The sequence below is a fragment of the Aedes albopictus genome, chromosome 2 (assembly GCF_035046485.1).
Source record: "Aedes albopictus strain Foshan chromosome 2, AalbF5, whole genome shotgun sequence".
Lineage (NCBI taxonomy): Eukaryota > Metazoa > Arthropoda > Insecta > Diptera > Culicidae > Aedes > Aedes albopictus.
In genome coordinates this window covers 466,738,043-466,759,806 of record NC_085137.1, presented here as the reverse complement: position 1 = coordinate 466,759,806, position 21,764 = coordinate 466,738,043, and the positions used below count along the sequence as shown (strand labels likewise).

Below are 21,764 nucleotides of genomic sequence, written 5' to 3'. Positions count from 1 at the left end.
TACAAGCAAAGAGATAGTAATTGTCAAGGCTGTGGGTTACACGTGCATGAATGCCGGAAGATTGACTTACGAAGATAACATTCAGTGGAGAACCAGAGAAATTCCAGCAACTTCGGGGTGAACTGCGTATACAATGGCTGCTTGCAGTTGAGAAAGTCCTGGTGGCATTTAACATCCAGGGGAACTGGAAGCGATTAGCAATTGGCCCTGATACGAGTCCAGTGGAGAACAAAAAGGAATTTCTTTCAGCTTAATAAAAATGCGATGAAAAAGCAACATTTCACAGTACTTAAGTAACATTTATAAGTTAATGTGTACTAATACTTTCTACAATTGCTCTACAATCTACTTCGTTTCTAGTCTACTAACAGTTTCACTTAAAAATCTCTCCTTCCTAAAACATCAAGTTTCGCTTCCAAAAAGGCTTGTCGGTGCATTCTGCTTCATCAATGGTATGCCTCACTAACGCTCTTACACAGGTCTCTCATCAGCACGCAATCAATTTAGAAATTAGTTATCCAATAGTAATGTACACTCGTTCATCCCTTTTTTCCGCACAATCACTTATCACATTCAACTTGGATTTTTCTTTTGTAACACAACGGCAATTTTAAAAACTTGAACCTAACGATAATCATGGTTTTGTCGAGATAACTTACTTAAATAATTCGAATGATTCGGTTCGGTGCATGTGAATGTGGTTGCGTGTTGGTTACAACAACGGTTGTTCATAAATAATAAGGAATCTGGTACGCGACTTTCCGTTCGCATTGATCAAGCTTAGCTACTAAGACAGAGTGGTGGTGGCGGTATAACAATGAATGATAAAATGAAGACAACGAACGACGACGACGACGACGACATGGAGTGCGACGGAATGGGTGGAACTTTCGGTATCACGAGGAGGGCGGAGGACTCCGAACAGGGTGGAGTCACTCACCGGGAGCTCGTACTTAAAATATCAGAACTCTCTAGGGCTGCCGGGTGGTACGGACCTCACTTGTGTGGCAACTGCGTGGCCAGGTACTGCTTGTACAGTCGCTGCTTGCAGAACTGGTAGAATTCGATCTCGCGGGTGAAGTTTCGTCGGACCAGTTCCTTGATTTCGTGACTGACCGGGGGTTTGAAGTTGTTCTTGTTGATCTTCTGCAGCAGGTTCACTTCGTTGAAGTACACGTTGGTGGCACCGGAGAAGAACTTGGGCACGTATCGCTCCAGCACTGCGAGGGTGGTGTTGAGATCCTCTAGGACTCCTACGACGGCGTACTGGCTTTCGACGGCGTATTTGGCACGCTCCAGGGCTCCTTGGCTGTTGAAGGGGCTGCGGGGGATGAAAGAGATTTCATGAGTAAGACTGGTAAAACCGGTCTAGGAAGAGACTTACAGGCATTGTTCATCGTGTCCGCAGAAGAACAGAGTTTGCCGACGGTGATCGCCGATACCTTCGTGGATAGCTCCCTGGGCGTAGGTACACTCCGGGTCTCCCTGAAGTACGCAAGTTTCGAAGTCCTTCTTCAGCCAGCGTGGATCCGGCAGTGGTAGATCGGGGAAGGCCTGTTTCCGTTCGACGAAGTACCATGGAGCTCGGACGTAGTAGTACCAGCTGATGATTCGCTCGACCGGATCGCGTACCATATTGACGTAGATGGGCATCGGAAGGCCAAACCGGGTGAAGTTGGTGTAGCAAACGTGCTTCACGTACACGGACGGCATTGGAAGGTCGGATACCATTTCGGCGAGTTCCTGTTGACGATCCGGGGATAGTCGGATCACCTCCAGGCGCTGGACGACATCCCGGTGAAAAGTGTACTCGTTGCGGATGGCCAGACGACGGAGCAGCTCCATGAACGTTTGGCTGCCGACTTTGGGGACTCGGTTGAAGAAAATGATTGGGACTTCAGCGCGACGGGTGTTGTTCAGATCACGAGCACTGAGCGTTTGCATCTAGAAATGAGACGAAGATATGATGGGACATTAGATTTAGAATATTAAAGTAATTTTACTGTTTTTATTTTCAACTATGTTTGGCCATACTGTCATTAGAATCGTCAACTTTCTCTACACATGAAGCCATCATCCGCGAATCGAAAATATATGTAACTCATTATTCAAAAATTCTCCCACAACATTCTGCACGTGCATTATTTGTTTTGAAAATCTTCTTCGTTAGATAAACATTTTTGATATTACAGATACTCCCAACCATCAACCTGATGCACGTTTATCAAACCCACATCAAGCTAAGCAAACCGTAACTGTGCGGGATTGTTTGTTGTCATAATTTTCGCTAACAAGATAAACCTGCAGCGGTAGCATCATCTCGACGATCCGCACATGAACTAAATCATTGTGCACAAGTGGAACAAAAAGCTCCACCAGCAGCTACCCCAGGAAAAAAAAAAAAAACTCGCGGAGAAAGATTCTTTACAAGAATCTATGGCACAGCACCTAGCGGTCCCTTTGGGGTGTTTTATGAGGGACCATTTTTTTGGACGTTCTGTTCTCGTTGTTCATGTGCTCCAGCCGCGGGGTGAAGGTATGCACAAGCTCGTTAGGGTTCTTCCCGGTATGTAAGTGGCGCTGCACTCGGGGCTCTAGTGTCTGCTGTTCTCGTAGTCCTCGGATATGTGTGCAGGGTAATTCGCCTGTGCCAGCCTTGCCAGGGTTTGCTTTGGGGATTCCGATTTTTTTCCCTGAAAAGCGCAAACGTACCTACAAGATGTTGTCTCATTTACATACGTCTTTTGGCCCGGTCCTCCTGCATGTGCAGCTATAAAATGCGATTCCGGCGCGCGCGAGGATTCGGGAAGGGCACGTACTCTCTTCTGTGGCAGGACCACCATATGGGGCAAAACTGGAAGGGTGGTGGTTGGTGACACAAAACGATGACACCGCATGAAACTCATAAATTTGGCTCGTTTTTTTTTGTTCGGTGGGTACGTCTGGCGGTACAAATGGTTGTTATTTTTATGGCAGTGCTTGCGCGTGAGGATTCGGTTGTGTGGCGTAAATTCGCGGGATCAACAACTTTTCTGCTGGGAGCAATGTCCATCACTTGCCACTCGTGGGAATGGTTGCCAATTTGAAGTTTTGGTGTACTGTTGAAAATGCTTTGACATTCATATGCATAACAGAAACACGTTTGAAGAAAAAAATGAGATTAAAACTAGTAAAAGAAATCTACATGCTCTGGTGGGAATCGAACCCACGACTCCCAATTTGCTAGAAAGTCGCTACTATTCCTCCAAGCCAGAGATCAACTTGACCTACTTCGTCGTCTGATGGTGTAGAACTGAGCTCGATTCCACCATCGCATAGAGTTGGCTTCTTGTTACAATCTAATCCACGGGATACTATAGCCAAGAATGGTTACCCTGTATCAGGGGTTTTCATAACGTATACCGTGGTTCACTCAATGCACAGTGGGAAAAATCGACCCAAAAAACGGATCTTTTAACGCCGCTGGTTTCGGTACGTGAAGTAGACCATTTCTGACGTTAAAAATTACGAGCAATCGATTGGTGCTAAGTTTATTCACCGCACGACACGGGAAGTGGTCCATTTTGCCCCATTTTGCCCTTTTTTCATACAAAAAGATAATAAAAATGTACTTTCAAACAACTAACACGACTGTAGATCACTGAAAATAGTTGCTGGTGTAATTGGAAGTTGATAGGAATTATAGGAATACATGAAAGATCCTTTCAAATGCTTATTTTACCCCATATGCCCCAACAATTGCTGGATATTCACATTTTTTCCTAATTATGAATGGATTTTTAATGTTAGTGATTTGAAGCTGATTTGTTTGGCATGAACAAAAAGCGCTAGATCTGTTATCACCAGAATCATCATCGGGAGTTGTCCAATTTGCCCCATTTTGCCATATTTTCATGAGAAAAATAGATTTAAAATGTATTTATGAAAAACAAATACTGCTATGGAACGTTAAAATTAGTTTTAGGTACAATTGGAAGCTAACAGTTATAATGCGCTTTTATGATAGATATTTTCCCTATTTTACCCTACATGCCCCTAAAACTGCTGGATAATAACATATTTTGTATGATTTTGTTATGTCGCTGGATGCAAAACATGAAGCCCTGGATCATTTATATACAAATACGGTTTATCGATTAATGGTATAAATAGCTGTCCATTTCACCCCAATTTGCCCTGATTTTTGTTATGCAATGAATAAATCAATTTGTCCTGATTTTTTGTCAAATAAATTAATTAATTAATTTCTCTCATTAGCATTGGTACTGAAACCAATGTTATCAAAAAGACTATTTCTATAATTTCAGCTTTTAATGGGGAATTAAGGGCATAATAAGCATTTTATAAAATATCGCGTCTCAAAGCACCTAATTATACATATTTAAGATGCCTCATTTAATCAGTTGTGTGCATATTTGCCACAAATTAAGATTAGGATGACTGCTTATTATACCCTGTATTCCCCACCAAAGTCATATGTTTTAACAGTCCTTTCGATTACATTGGTTTCAGTACCAAAAGTCCATCAATTCGGACATAAGCAAATTCGGGAAATCAATTCATTCATGAGGCTACAACAAATCAGAGCAAATTGAGGTAAAATGGACAAGTATTTGCACCCTCCGGTGAATGATTTTAAAGCTAATCGATAAACCGTATTTGTATATATCAAAAATGATCTATGACTTCTTGTGTTGCAACCAGTGACATTATAAAACACCATAAAAAATGTTGTCATCCAGCAGTTTTAGGGGCATGTAGGGCAAAATAGGGTAAATATCTTTTATATATGCGCATGATAACTGTTAGCTTCCAATGGCAAGTAAAACTTAATTTCAACGTTCCATTACAGTATCTGTTTCTTATAAATACATTTTAAATCTCATTTTTCTATGATAATAGGGCAGAATGGGGCAAATAAGACAACTACTGAAGATGATTCAGGTGATAACAGATCTAGCGCTTTTTGTTTATGCAAAAAAAAAACAAATTCAAATCAGTTACATTAAAAATCCTTTCATAATCATGTAAAATTCACAATTTCCAGCAGTTGTTGGGGCATATGGGGCAATATAAGCATTTAAAAGGATCTTTCATATATGTTTATGATTTTTATTAACCTCTAATTATACCTGCATCTATTTTAAACGATCTACATTCGTGTTAGATGTTCGAAAGTACATTTTGATTCTCTTTTTGTATGAAAAAAGGGCAAAATGGGGCAAAATGGACCACTTCGCGTGCCGTGCGGTGAATGAATTTAGCACCAATCGATTTCTCGTACTTTTTTACGTCAGAAATGGTCATCTTCACGTACCGAAACCAGCGGCGTTAAAAGATCCGTTTTTTGGGTCGATTTTGCCCACTGTGCAATGCATCGAGATGCCTCTTGAGTTGTGAATATATGTACTTTAAGGTTGATGAAAACATTTAATAAATAAATTTCAAAAAAATCATCAAGTGTTTCCTGTGTACAAAAATTATACAAAACTGTCAATTTCTCTTCGTGAACTCCTCTAAGAATCTTGAAACGAATATGGCTTGTATTTTCTGAAACGTGCAGAGGATTTTTTAACTATCTCTGAAGTAATTTATTTAGAATCTGAAGAGAAGTTTGCTTTTGATTTTGATGGGGATTTTTCTTAGATATTTCATGAAAGAACACCTCCTGAAATCAGCCAAAAATAACAGTTACCAAAAATCATTCAAGCAATTCGCCAGGAATCAACGTAGTGCTTCATTGAGTATCTCGTCAGAAATTCACTCGACGCCAGGGTCGCCTATTTTCCTGGAAAACTTAGGTGGATGTTTTTGTTTTTCCCTGACTCCACTTACTTTGAAGAATCATAACTGAAGAATGAAGCATCGTTGAAACAAAGTTTTTTTTTAAGAAAATGAAAGCAAATTTTCTCAAAAATCCAAACAAATATGAACTGGAAAAAGTTTTCCACAAAATTTTCCACAGTTGAGAAAATTCGTATAGAAAGCCGGAAAAACTATGCCCGAAATCTTGGAAAATTTTGAAAAATATGTTTTTGAGGAGGTTATTTCATAAGTTTTGATCGCAGAAATTTTTGGAATGCACTATTTTTTTCGTTTTTGAGTAATGGCCAATTTTGTTGAAAAATGTCCTATATGCTCGTTTTACCCTTATTCCTAGCCAGTCTTGAGTTTCGTATGAAAAAAAGCTTTTTAATTTACAAAAACTTACGACTGTTTGCCAAGAAGGATATCTCAGGAGGATAAATCTATTGCAGTAGTTGAAGTGGTTACGTGATTTATTATCATATCCATTTTACCCTTGTTCCAAACATATATGGAGTTTCACATGGCTTTATTATCTGCAATGAAACTAATGCTTGATTTATCATGAAGGGTGTCTCTGAAGAAAACATGTTAAGACAATTCTTGCAATACGACCCGCGGGAATGATTTTTTAAAGAGAAAATTTAATGATCACAGATGTTTTCGAATGACTTTAAAGATATTTTTGTAGAAACTTTAAAGTGAGTAGCCAAAGGAATGTACTCAGAAAATTTCGAACGCACTTCTAAAGGAATAATAACTTTTTGAACATAAGTTCAAAGAAATTGCAAACGGAATGCCTAATTTCCTAATTCCAAAAGAATTCCCATTGAAATTTTGGGAAAAAAACTTTTTAAATTGGGGAAAGAATCTTCAGAGTAATTCACAATAGTCGGAAAAAATAAAGTTCGACTAAAACTCTTTTCATGTGTTTAATCGAAGTTATAGGTTGTCTAGATACGCTATATAAAATTTACAGGGTTTCAAAATGGGTATTCAAAAATTACGTAACTTCAATAATTTTAAAAACTGTATACATCAGTAAACCTCACAATTTTTTTCGTTTATTTTTGTTAGAACCTGGTTGAATTTGATCGAAAGTTGATAAAAAACATGACTTTTTTTTTAAATAGCTTTAACTTGAAAAGCAACATTTTTTTGCAAAATATTTAAACGTTTTTATGCGGTCCTAAGCATGGTGTTCAGGATGTACTATTGGAAATTGCGGCGGCACATGACGACACGAATCGTTTTTCAACTTAAAAATTACCAAAATTCCTAAAGTACAATGTATGAAAATTTGAAAATAATAAAATATTTGACATATTACGTGCATTCAAACTGTCCAACAACAAACTTTCATATGCTGGATAACAATAAACATATGTTCCATTCTCAAAATATTAATATTTTACATTTTTCGATTTATTTTTAATTTTTCATTTTATGACTTAGGCCACTTTGGCAGTGAAAATATCATTGAAATGCAAAAGCTGGTATGCTTTTAACGAAGAATCATAAAAGTACAATTCATTAAACTTTGTTATAGGCTAAAATAAAGTTTAATAATATCAAATAAGTTTTGTGTGATTTTGGCCACCCCTTTTGGAGCCCGACGAATGTGGAATTGCTGACCCAAAATTAATTACAAATATACGAAGCAGGATTTTTTTCGAAAGAAAATCCGGAATTTTTTGTTAACAAAATAGTAGAATAAGCTCCCACAGAAATAGCCGATAGAATTTGTTGAGATGTTTATGATGAAGTTTTCCTGCAATTTTCCGCAAGAAATGCCAAGGGAATCACTGAAGGAATTGTCAAGAGAATTATGCTGAAATAGTTGTTTTACAAAAATGTATACAAAACCCATGTAACATTTTTATAGCCATTTAGTCAAATAACCTAATACCTTTTATTTTTGATTTATGACAGTTCTAAGAACGTCTTCTAGTCTATTTAACTAAAAATGTTACTTGGGAAGACAATCATTTTCTCACTCATCAATTTTTTCAACAGTTTTCAGAATTTCCTTTTGACAATCAAAAAAAAATTCAAACGTTTTTCTTGATATCTCCTTTTGACAGCTGGGCAACTATTAGCTCTGCCCAGAACAAAATCTGACTAGGGGTTATTGAACAAATCACTCCCATACAAAATTTAAGTCAAGTTTTATATAGGTTTTCTGACATCTAAGTTCATGATTTGGATTTCGGCCCAGTTTGGCGTACAGATTTTGAATATGAAATAATCTCACCGCCGCTAAATAAGCCAATAGCCAAAAAAATCACTCCATAAATTTCCGAATGAATTTCTAAAAAGTTTACGAATGGAATTTCAAAGTAATTATAAAAACAAAACCCAAGGGAATTTCCAAAAAATCTAAAAATAAATCCCGAACTAGATGCCGGAGGAGTTAAAAAGAATTTTTTTGAGGGAATTAAAAAAGAAATGGCTTATAGAATTTTCATTGATTTATCGAAGGAATACAAAAAAAACTACCGTAGAAGCATTTGCTGACTAAATTCAGTTGAGAATTTCCAATGTAATGTTCAACGGATTTACCACAGAAATGTCCAAAAGAATTGCCGACTTTCCAAAAATCACTTTATGATATGCTTTATTTCCCTAAGAAATTACTGGAGCACTGATATATATATATATTGCCCTTTACTGGTATTTATCATGGTATTTATCATATTTATTTATAGGGGGCCCATATAGCCGAGGCGGTAAACGCACGGGTATTCAGCATGACCATACTGAGGGTGACGGGTTCGATTCCCGGTCGGTCCAGGATCTTTTCGTAAAGGAAATTTCCTTGACTTCCTTGGGCATAGAGTATCTTCGTGCCTGCCACACGATATACGCATGCAAAATGGTCATTGGCAGAGGAAGCTCTCAGTTAATAACTGTGGAAGTGCTCATTGAACACTAAGCTGAGAAGCAGGCTTTGTCCCAGTGAGGACGTTACGCCAAGAAGAGGAGAGAGAGAGGTGGTATTTATCAGATTTGTCATAAACATACAGAAAAAACTTGCAGTTAGAAGGCACTGAAGGTTGCTAATTGACAAATTGAGAGATGAATTTTTGAAAAAAAAATCGCGTTCTGGTGGGATTCGAACCAACGACCCCGTATTTGCTAGACCGGTGCTTTAACCAGGAACTAAGCCACGAACCATCTTTATTTTGGCTTAGATGTCAATCCACAATACACAGATTGACATCTAAGCCGAAAGAGAGATGGTTCGTGAAAAAAGGAATGTTCATGGTGAGGACTCCGGTTTAGTTTGGCTTTCTATTCCGCAGAATCATTACCTGTGTGGGTTCGAATCCCATCTATCAATTTGTCAATTAGCAACATTCTATGCTTTCTGACTACAAGTTTTTCTGTAAATTACTGGAGGAATTTTAAATTAAATAAGTTAAGAAATTTTCAGAACCGAAACTCGTTAGAATTTCAAAAGAGATCATCAAAATCAATTCCCGAGGAGTTTTTTTTAATGGATTGAGTCGGAGAGAATTCTCAAAAAAAAAACATTAATTTAAAAGTGCCAAAGTGATTTTTACGTAATTTATCGAAGGAATTACAAAATAAATTACCGAAGAAATTTTGAATAAAATTGCAAAAGAAATTTTCTTGTTAATAACCTGCCGTGCCAATGGCCCATATAGCCAAGGCGGTAAACGCACGGGTATTCAGCATGACCATGCTGAGGGTGACGGGTTCGATTCCCGGTCGGTCCAGGATCTTTTCGTAAAAGGAAATTTCCTTGACTTCCTTGGGCATAGAGTATCTTCGTGCCTGCCACACGATATACACATGCAAAATGGTCATTGGCAGAGGAAGCTCTCAGTTAATAACTGTGGAAGTGCTCATAGAACACTAAGCTGAGAAGCAGGCTTTGTCCCAGTGAGGACGTTACGCCAAGAAGAGGAGGAGGAGGAACCTGCCGTGCCGAAAGAATCCCCAATAAAATTTCCAACTCAGGAATTTCCAAAGGATGTGCTTGATTTGGATAATTTACTTTCACATGAACACTTTTCGATAAAAGCACGTGAGTTAGAATGGCAGCTACACAACATGCCAATTCTTCACTACACCACGAAACTTAACAGCAAAATGTTTGAAAATTTTCAGATAATTTTGCAGACCTTGTTGCAGACTTGCTTATGTTGGATTCAGATTCGTGAGCGTTTTGGGCAGTTGGGTAACCTATTACCCTATATAGGTATCCCCGGGGCAAAACGCTCTCACGCTTTTTAGTTACATAAATGATTTTTTTCCCAGATGCAAGCCCAAGAATGACTACAACAATCAAAGAGAAAGCGTAGAAAACGATGTTTTTCTACGTTTGGAAAGATTATCTAATTTTAAGGGCACGGAGTTCAACTACCATCCGCCTCCTACACCTTCCATTTCTACCGTTAATAGTTAGAAGGAGCCCCGTGGTGTTTCATTAGAATTCGAAGCGGGAAATGCCAGAGATGGTTTAGCCCCACCTCAAAGTGGGTTTCCGCCAACAATTTTTCGTAATATAAACTACAGTATTGTAGAATGGGCTGCAAAACGGTGAGTCGATAAGGAGAGCGTCCAACATAGCTCTGGTCCTCACAAGTTCCTACCTCATGCTTCCACGGGTCAAGCGATGACAAAGATCGCCAGCTAAGAGTTGTGTGCTTAGCTGGTAGTGCAGCCTGGGCACTGTTGTCCTTCTGACTTCAGTTAGATTGAGGAGGTACGACCCGAGCGTCTGTTCAACAAGGAGGTGCGGCTCAAACAGCGTCTGTTCTGGCATCCAGCGGCTGAATATGAAACGCTGTATCGCGTCAGCTATACCTAAGGTGGCAGCCCCACCAACGCGATGTAGGCAGCGCGACCCCGGTAAGGTAGCCTGTCGAAGCCTTTCAACACTACGAAAAATGAAGTAAGAAAAATTAATTGTTGAATTCCTGTTGGAGTCAAATTGGAAATAAAAAAGCAAACAATTTTGTTTTCCATAACTCAAAAACCACACGTTTTAAGAGAATAGCCGTGTGGATCGTTTTTTGCAACACGACAATAAATAGCCATCAGATTTTTTCAAAAAAAAAATTGTTTTGAACTCAATGGAAATTAAAAATTCAGGTAATGTTTAGTTCTGTGTCAAATTTTCAGCTCAATCGGTTCATGGACTCCAAAGATATAGTTCTCCGAAAATGGCTATTTTGTATGGAAATCAGTAAATGTTTACTTTTTTTCTTTCCAATACTGTATCTTCCGGTACGAAAAATTCTCGTAAAAGAGTTATCCCTCTATGGTTGGCTTTTCGGTTCGGTTAAATTAAAGGCGGGGTGATACTGTTCGTACTGCTACGATTGTACCGCTGGTTGCTTGGCGTAGGGCTGTCGTTGTTGTTCATCAAACCCGACATCCCTACGTCAAGCAATCGGCGATACAAACGAAGCGGTATCCCTATAACCTCCCTGAAAAAGACCCAAACCAAGGGTCGAAACGTCACACAGTGGGCTAAATCGAGCCAAAAAAACGGAACTTATTTTTATCGCTGGTTTGAAGCAATAAAAAGTAAGTATCCGTAAGTATCCCGAAAAAAAGGAAAAAACCACGCTTGATTGATTGGTGATGGTCTCGTGACCAGCAGGTGTAGGGGAGTAGCCTCTAAGGCCACTGTTAGGTCCCGAATCTGGTTTCAGGTTACGCACCAGGCTATTTTCAATCAAGTCAACTTAATATAGAGTGCGACATATCATTTCATGTCTATTTTTGGTAAGGATGTTGGTGATGACTATTTAAGACCTCACAGATCCTGGTCCAGGTCTTCCGGAACCGGATTCCGGCCATTTCTGCTGAAGGCAGCTGAATATACGGTGTGGCATATCAATTCATATCTATTTTCAATAAGCATGTAAGTGGTGACTACTTGAGACCTCACCGAGGTCATATGGCCACTTCCGGATCCTGGCCTGGTTCCTCCGGATCCAGATTCCGGCCATTTCAAATGAAGTAAGTTGAATATACAGTGCGACATATAATGCCATGTCTGTTTTTGGTGAGGATGTTAGTGATTACTATTTGAGACCTCACAGTGGTCATAGAGTCACTTCCGCATCCTGGTCCAGTTCCTCCGGATTCGGATCCTGTCCATTTCAAGTGAAATCAGCCTAATAAATGGTGCGACATATCAATTCATATCTATTTTCAATAAGCATGTGAGTATGGAGACTATTTGAGACTTCACCGAGGTCATACGGCAGCGCTTGAAAATTGAAGCGTTTTACCTCAGACGAATCAAAATTTTCTCTTCTTTGACCGGCGCTTTTCAACCCAAAGCGGTAGCAATATGCCTTCATTGGCCAACATGCTTCTGAAGCAAGTGGGAGCGGGAGCAATAAAAATTACGAGTGAGAGTGAGGAACGACGATTCAGCGCCGTGCGGCTCTCTGAATCTCTCTCTTCGCCGGTGTATACGGCAATGAATATACCTGATTTTTATCTCGTTATTACAGTGCAAATAACATAAACTCGAATTAAATCGATTATAATAGTCACGTCCGTCATTCTCTTATGGACAAATTGATTGTTTTCACATGTTTTGAGCAAAACATAAGTCCACTGAATCATTTACGCATCTTCAGCCTCACCGCAGCAAGTGATAAAAAATAATCGTTACCAGTCAATATGCTTCACCAGCCAACCGACCGATGAGGAATAGTGGTCGCGTTTGGTTCGGTTTCTCTCTGCTCCCTGTGCGTGTTCGTTCGTAGTGATGGTTGGCGCTGATGACTGATCGTATCCCTCATATTCACTCGATTTCAAGCACTGTCATACGGTCACTTTCGGATCCTGGTCCAGTTCTTCCGGATCCAGATTCCAGCCATGTCAAGTCAATATAATTTCATATCTATTTTTGGTAAGAATGTAAGTGGTGACTGTTTGAGACCTCACATGGCCACTCCGGGATCCTGTTTCAATTCTAATTTAATTCACCACTTGAAATGTTTCAATTCACCACTGACTGTTGCAATATGGTGTTTAACAGCGGTAGTGTTGCCATCGTGTATTGGTTTGCAACCTTACTCAAGTGGAGATTCAATTCCTTACACAACTTTCTGAATAATTTTTTTTGTAGACTGGATGTCTGTTCTCTGTGCTCTTACCTTTCTCTACTTTTGATTTTTTTTTTCGATCGAGCGGGTGGTATGAACGAGTGAACATTCGTAATGACTTAAGGACAGACTTATTAAAATCCCAAAATGGCCGCCACAATGGCCGACTTTGACACTTCTCACGATTTTGAGCGCACAAATCCAATCATAAGCAAAACCCGCGCACCTGATCACCTTATTATAGGGTAAACCGGGGTAATTTGGCCACCCTAAGGAAAAGTCGACAGAAGATGCAGAAAACAACGTTGTAACTTCTGCACTTCGTATGAACTTAAAAATTTTGATAAAACTAAACTACATGCATGTAAATACTTTCGTTAAAATGTGTTAACATGTCGAAAAATGATTTTTGGAAAAAGCTGTGTTTTTGAGTCGATTTTGAACCGACGGGGTAGTATGAGCAACCGATTTTTGATGAAGAATTCATCCCACCTAATGTAAAATAAACTTGATATGCATCATTGTTCATCAAATCCTATAGCATCAACTTGAAATATATGGAAAATAAACTAGTTTTAAAGCTATTCAAAGTATTTAAACAAGAGGAGATTTATGTGGTTTTTTATTCTGCGCTCGTCGGGGTAATTTGGCCAATGATTTTGAAAATTATTTTTCTAATTTAATGTGAGCTTGCAGTACTTCTTTATAACAGCTCAAACGCTTTAATATCAGGCCAGTACTAGAGCTAAAAGGTGAATTTGCAGATATTACTAGATTTTATATGTTTTTCGTGAGGTGCTCATATTGCCCCATTGGCGAAATTACCCCGACTACCCCTAAGTTTATTACAAATGTGCAAGAACAGATTAATAAAATGCACTGTAAAATGCTTGCTTCTTGAGGATTGTGAGTCTGAAGTGTGAAGTCTGGTGGTGATTGCCTAAAAAAAAACAAAGTACATGCTTGAAGGCGAAATCCAACACGACCGGATCCATCTGGGTAGTAGTGTTACGATGGACGGAGATACCTTCGAGGTGGTGGAGGAATTCGTCTACCTCGGATCCTTACTGACGGCTGACAACAACGTGAGCCGTGAAATTCGGAGGCGCATCATCAGCGGAAGTCGGGCCTACTACGGGCTCCAGAAGAAACTGCGGTCGAAAAAGATTCACCCACGCACCAAATGCACCATGTACAAAACGCTGATAAGACCGGTGATCCTCTACGGGCACGAGACATGGACCATGCTCGAGGAGGACCTGCAAGCACTCGGAGTTTTCGAGCGACGCGTGCTAAGAACGATCTTCGGCGGTATGCAGGAGAACGGTGTGTAGGGGAGAAGGATGAACCACGAGTTCGCTGCACTTTACGGCGAACCCAGCATCCAGAAGGTGACCAAAGCCGGAAGCATACGATGGGCAGGGCATGTTGCAAGAATGCCAGACAACAACCCTGCAAAGTTGGTGTTTGCGACAGATCCGGTTGGCACAAGAAGGCGAGGAGCGCAGAGAGCACGATGGGCGGATCAGATGGAGCGTGACTTGGCATCAGGCGTGACCGAGGATGGAGAACCGTGTATTATGGAGAAATATTGTTGATTCAGTTTTATCTTGAATTTGATGTAATACTAAATAAATAAAGTGTATTTTGTTTATAATTTCAAAGTGTAGCACGATTAAGGATTGAAAAAATGGATAAACATTGATGTAGTTGATGAAGGGTGGACACGAATTTCAACTCATCTGGTAAAGTGTCTTTAATAAAATATAATTGGAGATGGAGAAAGCTATACCAACATCTGAAAAGGGCGGAACAACCATTATCTTTTATTTTCTCAAAATTCAAACTCTGCGTCCTTGATTGCGTCTCCCCAAAATCTTGCTCAAGCTTGGGAGTTTCTCTTCTTATATGCCACGAATCTAGAAGAGCATACGAAATCAAATTTTCAACAACTTTAAAAAATAATCCGCGCCCAGTTATGCAGTCCTAACCACCGGCAACACTGCCCTCATCCGGGAATGAAACAGGTGACATCGAACGATTTTAATGGGTTTGCGAGACGTGTACGCTCGCCGCGGTAATCAGTAGTACCTATACCGAAAATTGACGGGTGCTCGTTTCTTTTAGCGCATCAACGAAAGTGAAATCAATTAGCATCCCTTATCACGTTGTGCGTGGGAGGGGAGGCTGCTAGCTCGGCTATGACTGGTGACACGCGAGAGCATTTTGGATACAAATGGCAACAAGTTCAAAATTAGCACATTATTGGTTGGTTGAATGACATCACAAAGCTATTGGCGTGAGGTAAATCGGAATCGTTTTCCGGTGAATCATCATCTGTATGATTTTTTTTTTGTGGACGTTTTATTTGAATTTCTAATTCGCAAAATTGTTGATGAACATGAACATGAACTTACGTCTTTTGGAAGAAGGGACCATTTATCTAATATTTTAATCAACTTATATTTTTAAGGAATTTCAAGGAAAACTACAAATGTATGAGCTGTTGTACTAATGTGAAAGTCTGTATTGTAAAAAAATCTTAAATATTATGAGTGCCAATCTTGCACTTTTCTGCTTGGCTAATAAGACATCCCATGACAGGTTACTTGGAATCACCTTAAAAATAAAACGTCTGTCATAACAAGTATACATAAATCAACCGGCAGAAGTAATAAATTGCTGCACCAGCAACTCATTAATCTCATATTCTGCGTTGAAGCAAGCAGCGCAGCGCATGGACAATTTTGTTCGTTACCTACTGAATAACCTCCGGGAGTTCTTGATTATTCAAATGGGTTACTACCGTCAAGGCGCCATTCACCGTGGGGGCTCCATTCACCGTGTGCCTTCGAATAATTTTTCATTATTTCCGTATTATGATTGAATGATATGACAATTTCCCTTCATTTTCACCAATACAACATTGTATTGATGAAATTGAAGGGAAATTGTCATATCATTCAATCATAATATGGAAATAATGAAAAATATTCGAAGGCACACGGTGAATGGAGCCCCCACGGTGAATGGCGCCTTGACGGTATTTTAATTTCCTTCTATTATTCAAATTAGAGCATCATCTACCCCATTGCTCCTCACGTTCTCCGCCTCTCGTCTCCAATCTTCCAAATGCAGCACGGAACGAACCCTTGTTATTGCATTAATAACATCTTAATGATGATCTCGTTCCTGCCCGCTCTACTAGCGAGCCAACCCAAGCCAAGCCAAGTCGTTCGTTCCCGTCTTCTCTCAGCCAGCAGCAGCAGCAGCCGTATGAAGCTCCCCGATCATAAATCATCAGCCCGTTTGGCATGGTCCATTTTATTGCGCTCGGCTGTTTTTCCGCGTGCTCCTGAGCTAATGGCCAGCCGCACCGAGCCTGGAGCCAGTTCTACACAGCACAAGCACAGTTTGTTCATTAAGAGGCCATCAACCACTACGCCAACCAACTATGCCCGCCTTGGCTCCTTGACGGTGCGGTGGTGCACACGATTCGACCACAAATCCTCCGCCTGCAACCCAAGGTCCAGGTTCGGAAGCTCCGCGAGGAAAACAGTCGCCGTCAGACTTGGAGGCTCCGGTCGACGGCGGCCAGCGGTCGTCTTCAGTTCGAGCTACGATAAACTGCTGCTGATGCTACTGCAGTCGAAAGAGACCACTTTGGGAAGGAAGGTGCCAAGCAGTAGGTCAGATACTGTGTGCACTGGTAAAACCACCAATCAAAGAGCAATTGAAAACAAGCAAACACGACGATGTTGGATCGGGGTGTGAATCGGGTGCGCAGGATTTGAGGCAATTGGCCGAGTGCAATGCTGCTGCAGTTTGCATCAGTAGTCGCTAATCTAGGTATGTTCGTTCAATGCAGGGGCCAACCACCACCACCCACCCTGGATGGGGGATATGAGAAGGAAACACCGTGGCATCTTTGAATAAGCCCTTTTGTAGAATTCGTTCAATAGAAATATTTTGCAAAATTATTTTGGTTGTATGCACCAGTTAATTACAACATTATTTGTGAACGTCAAACACCTAGAATATTGAGTACAGTCAGGATTTGTTATACATGGTGCCACCCACTTTACGCCCACCGCAATTTCTCTGTTGTCTTTCAACCAATTCAGTTCATTTTTGGAACGATATGCCGCAACTACACACAGAAAAATGAGCTCAATCGGATGTAAGGCAGCCGACAAATCGTAGTATGCGTAAAGTACCACTCATAGTGTATAGTGAATCCTGATTGTACTGGATCTATCCTATACAGAATTAATTCATGCTTCTTTGTGTCGATACTATAACAAGGACAGTTAGCAAAACGCAGAACCGCATCGTGCGGTTGGTCAAGTTGATACCCGCTAAGGCCACCAAAAAGGCTTTAGACTGGAAGGGATCAGCCCAACAAACAGTTTTGCTGTACAAGAGTGGAACAAACCACTCTTAAGCAAACTTTAGCTCAAGAAACTGTTATTCAGCTAGTTCTGTTACTTGGGAGGATAGTTACTTGAACATTTGCGTGTTATCACGATAATAAAATATTCACGAAGTCTGAGGTTTGATGCCTTAGGAAACTCCACCAGGTATGTCTTCACCTTTGTTCCGGGGGTTCCTTCAGGAATTCCTGCAGGGTTTCTTGCAAGGATTCCTCCCGGGACGCTTCAGGTATTTTTCACGGGATGGCTTCAGGAGTTTCCTCAAGGATTTCAGGCGTTTTTCCAGTGTTTTCATCAGGAATTTCTCCCGCGATTCTATCATAAATTCTTCTCTGGTTTTCTTCGGAAATTTATTCTGGAATTGTTCTGTAAATATCCCTTCAGATTCCTTCAGAAATTCCACCTGGATTTTCTTCTTCTTTATCTCGGGGATTGCTTCACGAATAAAAATAAAAATAAATAAATATGCCTTCTGTGATCACGGTGTGCCAAAAACCGTTACTACAAATAAAAATGTCCACCCAAATGGCACCCGGAATTCGAAAGATATACTATTCTAGTATCTCCTCTGAAAATTTGAAAATGTTTCATCGAGGGAAACTAAAGTTTTTGTGATTTTAAGATTATGAGCCATTTCTATAGGATTTTCTTATATGAGTAAATATGCGCGCACGGTGTGCCTGAAATCGCTATTAACAAATAAAAATGTACATCAAACTGACACCCGGCATTCGGAAGATAGACTGTTATAGCATCACCTCCGAAAATTTGAAAATATTGTATCGAGAGAAACTAAAGTTTTTACTGTTTGAAGATTTTCCTCTATTTTTATAGAATTAGCTCTTATATGGGAATATTGTCATACGGTTCTCTTCATATCATAAACAAATAATAACACTGCTCGACAAATTTTATAAAAAGTTCGTATTATAGGATGAGAAAAAAAGAACAGAGTTTTGGAATCCAAGAAGTGTTAAAGTGAAAGAATTTTCCAAAAATAATGGAACAGTTTATGACCGAAGTTTGAATTGAGAACTTGGGGTGTTCAATTGATATAAACATTAGGATTTCTAGGCTCCAAAATCCCTATTATTTTTTTCTCATCCCATAACGCGAACTAGTGTTGAACGGTGTAATGAGTTTCACAAATTCCAAAAGTACAATATTCAAGCAACTTTTCTGAAAATTTGACAACATTTCGTTGAGAGGAATGTAAATTACTGTGGTTTGAGAAACTTATTAATATTCCAGAGTTCCACCTGCTACTCGAATACAAATAAAAATGTGGCACGCCGCGTTGATTACATAAACTTTCTGAGAGTTTGTCACCCTTTTTCGTTTTTAAGCACGTGATCCTATGTTGGTTCTTGTCGGTGAATTTGAAAACGTTTCATGGTGAAACAAGAGTTAAAGTGAATTCACAGCCCAAGGCTTTGGTATTCCTAGGAAGTATTGTAAAACGTTGGTATAATGTTTAAGATATTGAAGCTCTCAAAGTAAACCTAAATGCTAGTCGTTAACCTAGCCAGCTTTTATACGTCATGTTACCAACGCGTTTTCCATGAACTTGGAAATATTTCATTTAAATGATCATCAGTAACAACAATTTTAAGCTTTGATTCCAATTTCATTAGGGATATGAAGACTATCGCCCTGTCTATAAACACGGTAAAAACCCTAATGAGTTTTGTAACAGTATCGCAAAAAATTTGATATGAGTTACAAAATATATATTCATTGCGAGGAATGATTAACATGTGGAATTGAAATAATATTCTATGAAGTTACTACTTTTTCAATATACTTTAAGTATCATATCTTATATTTTCGAACCTCTGTAATTTGCGATTGTTTCAATGAAATGTTTACAAATTTCCATAAAAGTTGTTTGAATGTTGTATCTTTGGAATGGTGTTTGCAAAACTTGTGATTATTTGTTTATGATTTAAAGAGGCAATGAAACACCCTTATGACAATATTGCCAAATATGAGCTAATTCTATGAAAATAGAAGAAAATCTTTAAACAGTAAAAACTTTCGATTCCCTCGATAAAACATTTTCAAATTTTCTGAGGTGATGCTATATTAGTATATCTTTTGAATGCCGGGTGTCAATATGGTGTACATTTTTATTTGTTAACAGTGGTTCTAAGCACACCGTGCGCGCATATTTACTTATATAAAAGTATCCTATAGAAATGGCTCAAAATCTTAAAATCACAAAAACTTTAGTTTCCCTCGATGAAACATTTTCAAATTTTCAGAGGAGATACTCGAATAGTATATCTTTCGAATGCCGGGGTGGACATTTTTATTTGTTAATAACGGTTTTTGGCACACCGTGTGATATTATTGTACGATTTTTTTTTTTATAGATTTCATGCAGAAATTCTTCTTGAGCTTCTTTCAGAAATTCCTCTCGGAATTCAATCAGAATTTCCTACTGCGATTTTATCAAAAAATCTTCTGAAGATAACTTCAGACGTCTCTCCCGAGATTGCTTGGGGAATTTCCTTTGGTTATCCTTCGAAAGTTCCACCTGGGAATTCTTTTCCTTTCATCCAGGGATTCCTTCACGTATTCCTCCTGGGAGTATTTCAGGAATTCCTCTCGGGATTCCTTTAGATATTTTCCTGAAATTGCTTCAGGATGTCCTGAATGGTTAGGTAACTCGAGGGAGAAATTGCTGGAGAAATTCGATGGAATTTTTTTAGAGTAAATTAGGGGGAAATTTTCCGAGGAATTACTCCAGGATTTTTTTGAAAAATTTCTAGACTATGAGCTGAAAAAATACTTAGGATTCACAAAGAAACTCCGGAAGGAACTGTTAAAGAATTTCGTAAAGTAATGCACAGTGGGGAAAAACAGGTGTAAAACGCGAATAAATTCAATATCTCTGCTCGGAGTGGATGGATTTGAATGAATTTTTGACACAAACTGCAAAAAATCTCTACAGTTTCAGGTGAGGAGGCTGTCATTCGTCGCACGATGCTTGAAATCAGTATATTGAGCTCGTTTTACCCCGCTCTCTCTCACACACCCCTTTTCGAGATAAACTTCATCTATTCCCGATTGGCGTGCAAAATAAATGACTTATTGAACTCGTATTTGTGTAAAAACTTCCATAGTATCGGCAATTTGACATAAGGTTAGTCCTGCTCTTATCAATTGCGTTCCGGGCGGAGATGCATGTGAAATTTTAAAGAAATAGGGAAAAATTCTAGGCTATTGTGGCTTGTTGAGATAAATCCAGAAGAAGATATGCCAGAATGACTGGAATTTTTGAAAAAGTTTCTGGGGGAATCTTTAGAAGAAATCTTTGAGAAATCTTTAGGCAAATTCGAGGAGGAGCTCTTGGGGAATCCATGGGTAATAATTTCTTTTTAATTCTATACGAAATAGATAGCACCTTTTTCTGAGCCACTATGCTTTTTGTCAGATTTTAAGAACTTTATTTTGGTACTTAAATGCAAAGAAATTTTTTTAATTTATAGTTTTCAAATAGGCAGGCTTAATTTAATCAATGCCGTTCTATATTTTCCCAACGTTTCGTGTCTTAATTAATACAGTCGATCAGTTATCAGCTCTATGAAGATTTTTTTTTAATAACCTTTTGATAGCTGGCAACTACTTGATAGCTCCGCCGACGAAGGGTGATTCGACAAATCGCTCCCATATATCATTCAAATGGATTTTTAAATAGATTCCCGAGGATTTCGGCTCAGTTTGGCATGCAAATTCAGAATATGGAAAAATCTCAACACCGCCAGAAACCAAATTTTAGGTGAAAAGCGTGTTATTGATAAATTGAGAGATATATTTATGTAAAAATTACCATTAGTTTTGATGGGATTCGAATTCATGACTCCGTATCGCTAGTCTGGCGCTTTAACCAACTAAGCTACAGAACAATTTCCGATTCTGCAGATAAAATACAAATTGGCTTCGAAGCGTCACCCTAACTGTGTCCGTCTTTCACAACTTTATCTCTCCTTCGGCACTTAGATGTCAATCTCCGGCACTCTCGCGGCCAACAAGAGCGAGCGAATTGTGTTTAGAATGTTGATGTTGAAGCTCGACTGACACGTACTTCGTCACCGACCACAGTTTGATTTTCTATTCCGCAGAATCGTAACCTGTTTTGTGGTTTGGTTGATTAAAGCGCCGGACTAGCGATACGGAGTCGTGGGATCGAATCTCACCGAAACAAGTATTTACTCCCGGAGGAATGCTGGAAAAAAATGCTTGGAGAAACTACAGGAGGAAAATCTGCAGCTATCCCAAAAAGAACTCCTGGGTAAATCTCAGATGTACTCCCCGAAAGCATCTTATCCAACCAAGTAACATTTTGATGACCAATTAGTCTTGTAGAGGTATTGAGAACAATTATAAAGCCTGATACCTTTAATTTTGGGTTAATGAT

At 39.3% G+C, this 21,764-nt stretch overlaps 1 protein-coding gene across 1 annotated transcript in view; it reads right to left on the bottom strand.

Annotated features, from left to right (window-relative positions):
* Window positions 1-261: 261 nt before the first annotated feature.
* Window positions 262-21,764, bottom strand: part of LOC109412780 (heparan sulfate 2-O-sulfotransferase pipe) — an 848,881-nt gene continuing 827,378 nt past the window's right edge. The window contains exons 5-6 of the mRNA XM_062853998.1: window positions 1,385-1,944; window positions 262-1,321 (exon numbers count right to left, since the gene is read on the bottom strand). Coding sequence (XP_062709982.1) covers window positions 997-1,321; window positions 1,385-1,944 — 885 coding nt within the window. The 3' untranslated portion in view covers window positions 262-996. The remainder of the gene's footprint in view (window positions 1,322-1,384; window positions 1,945-21,764) is intronic.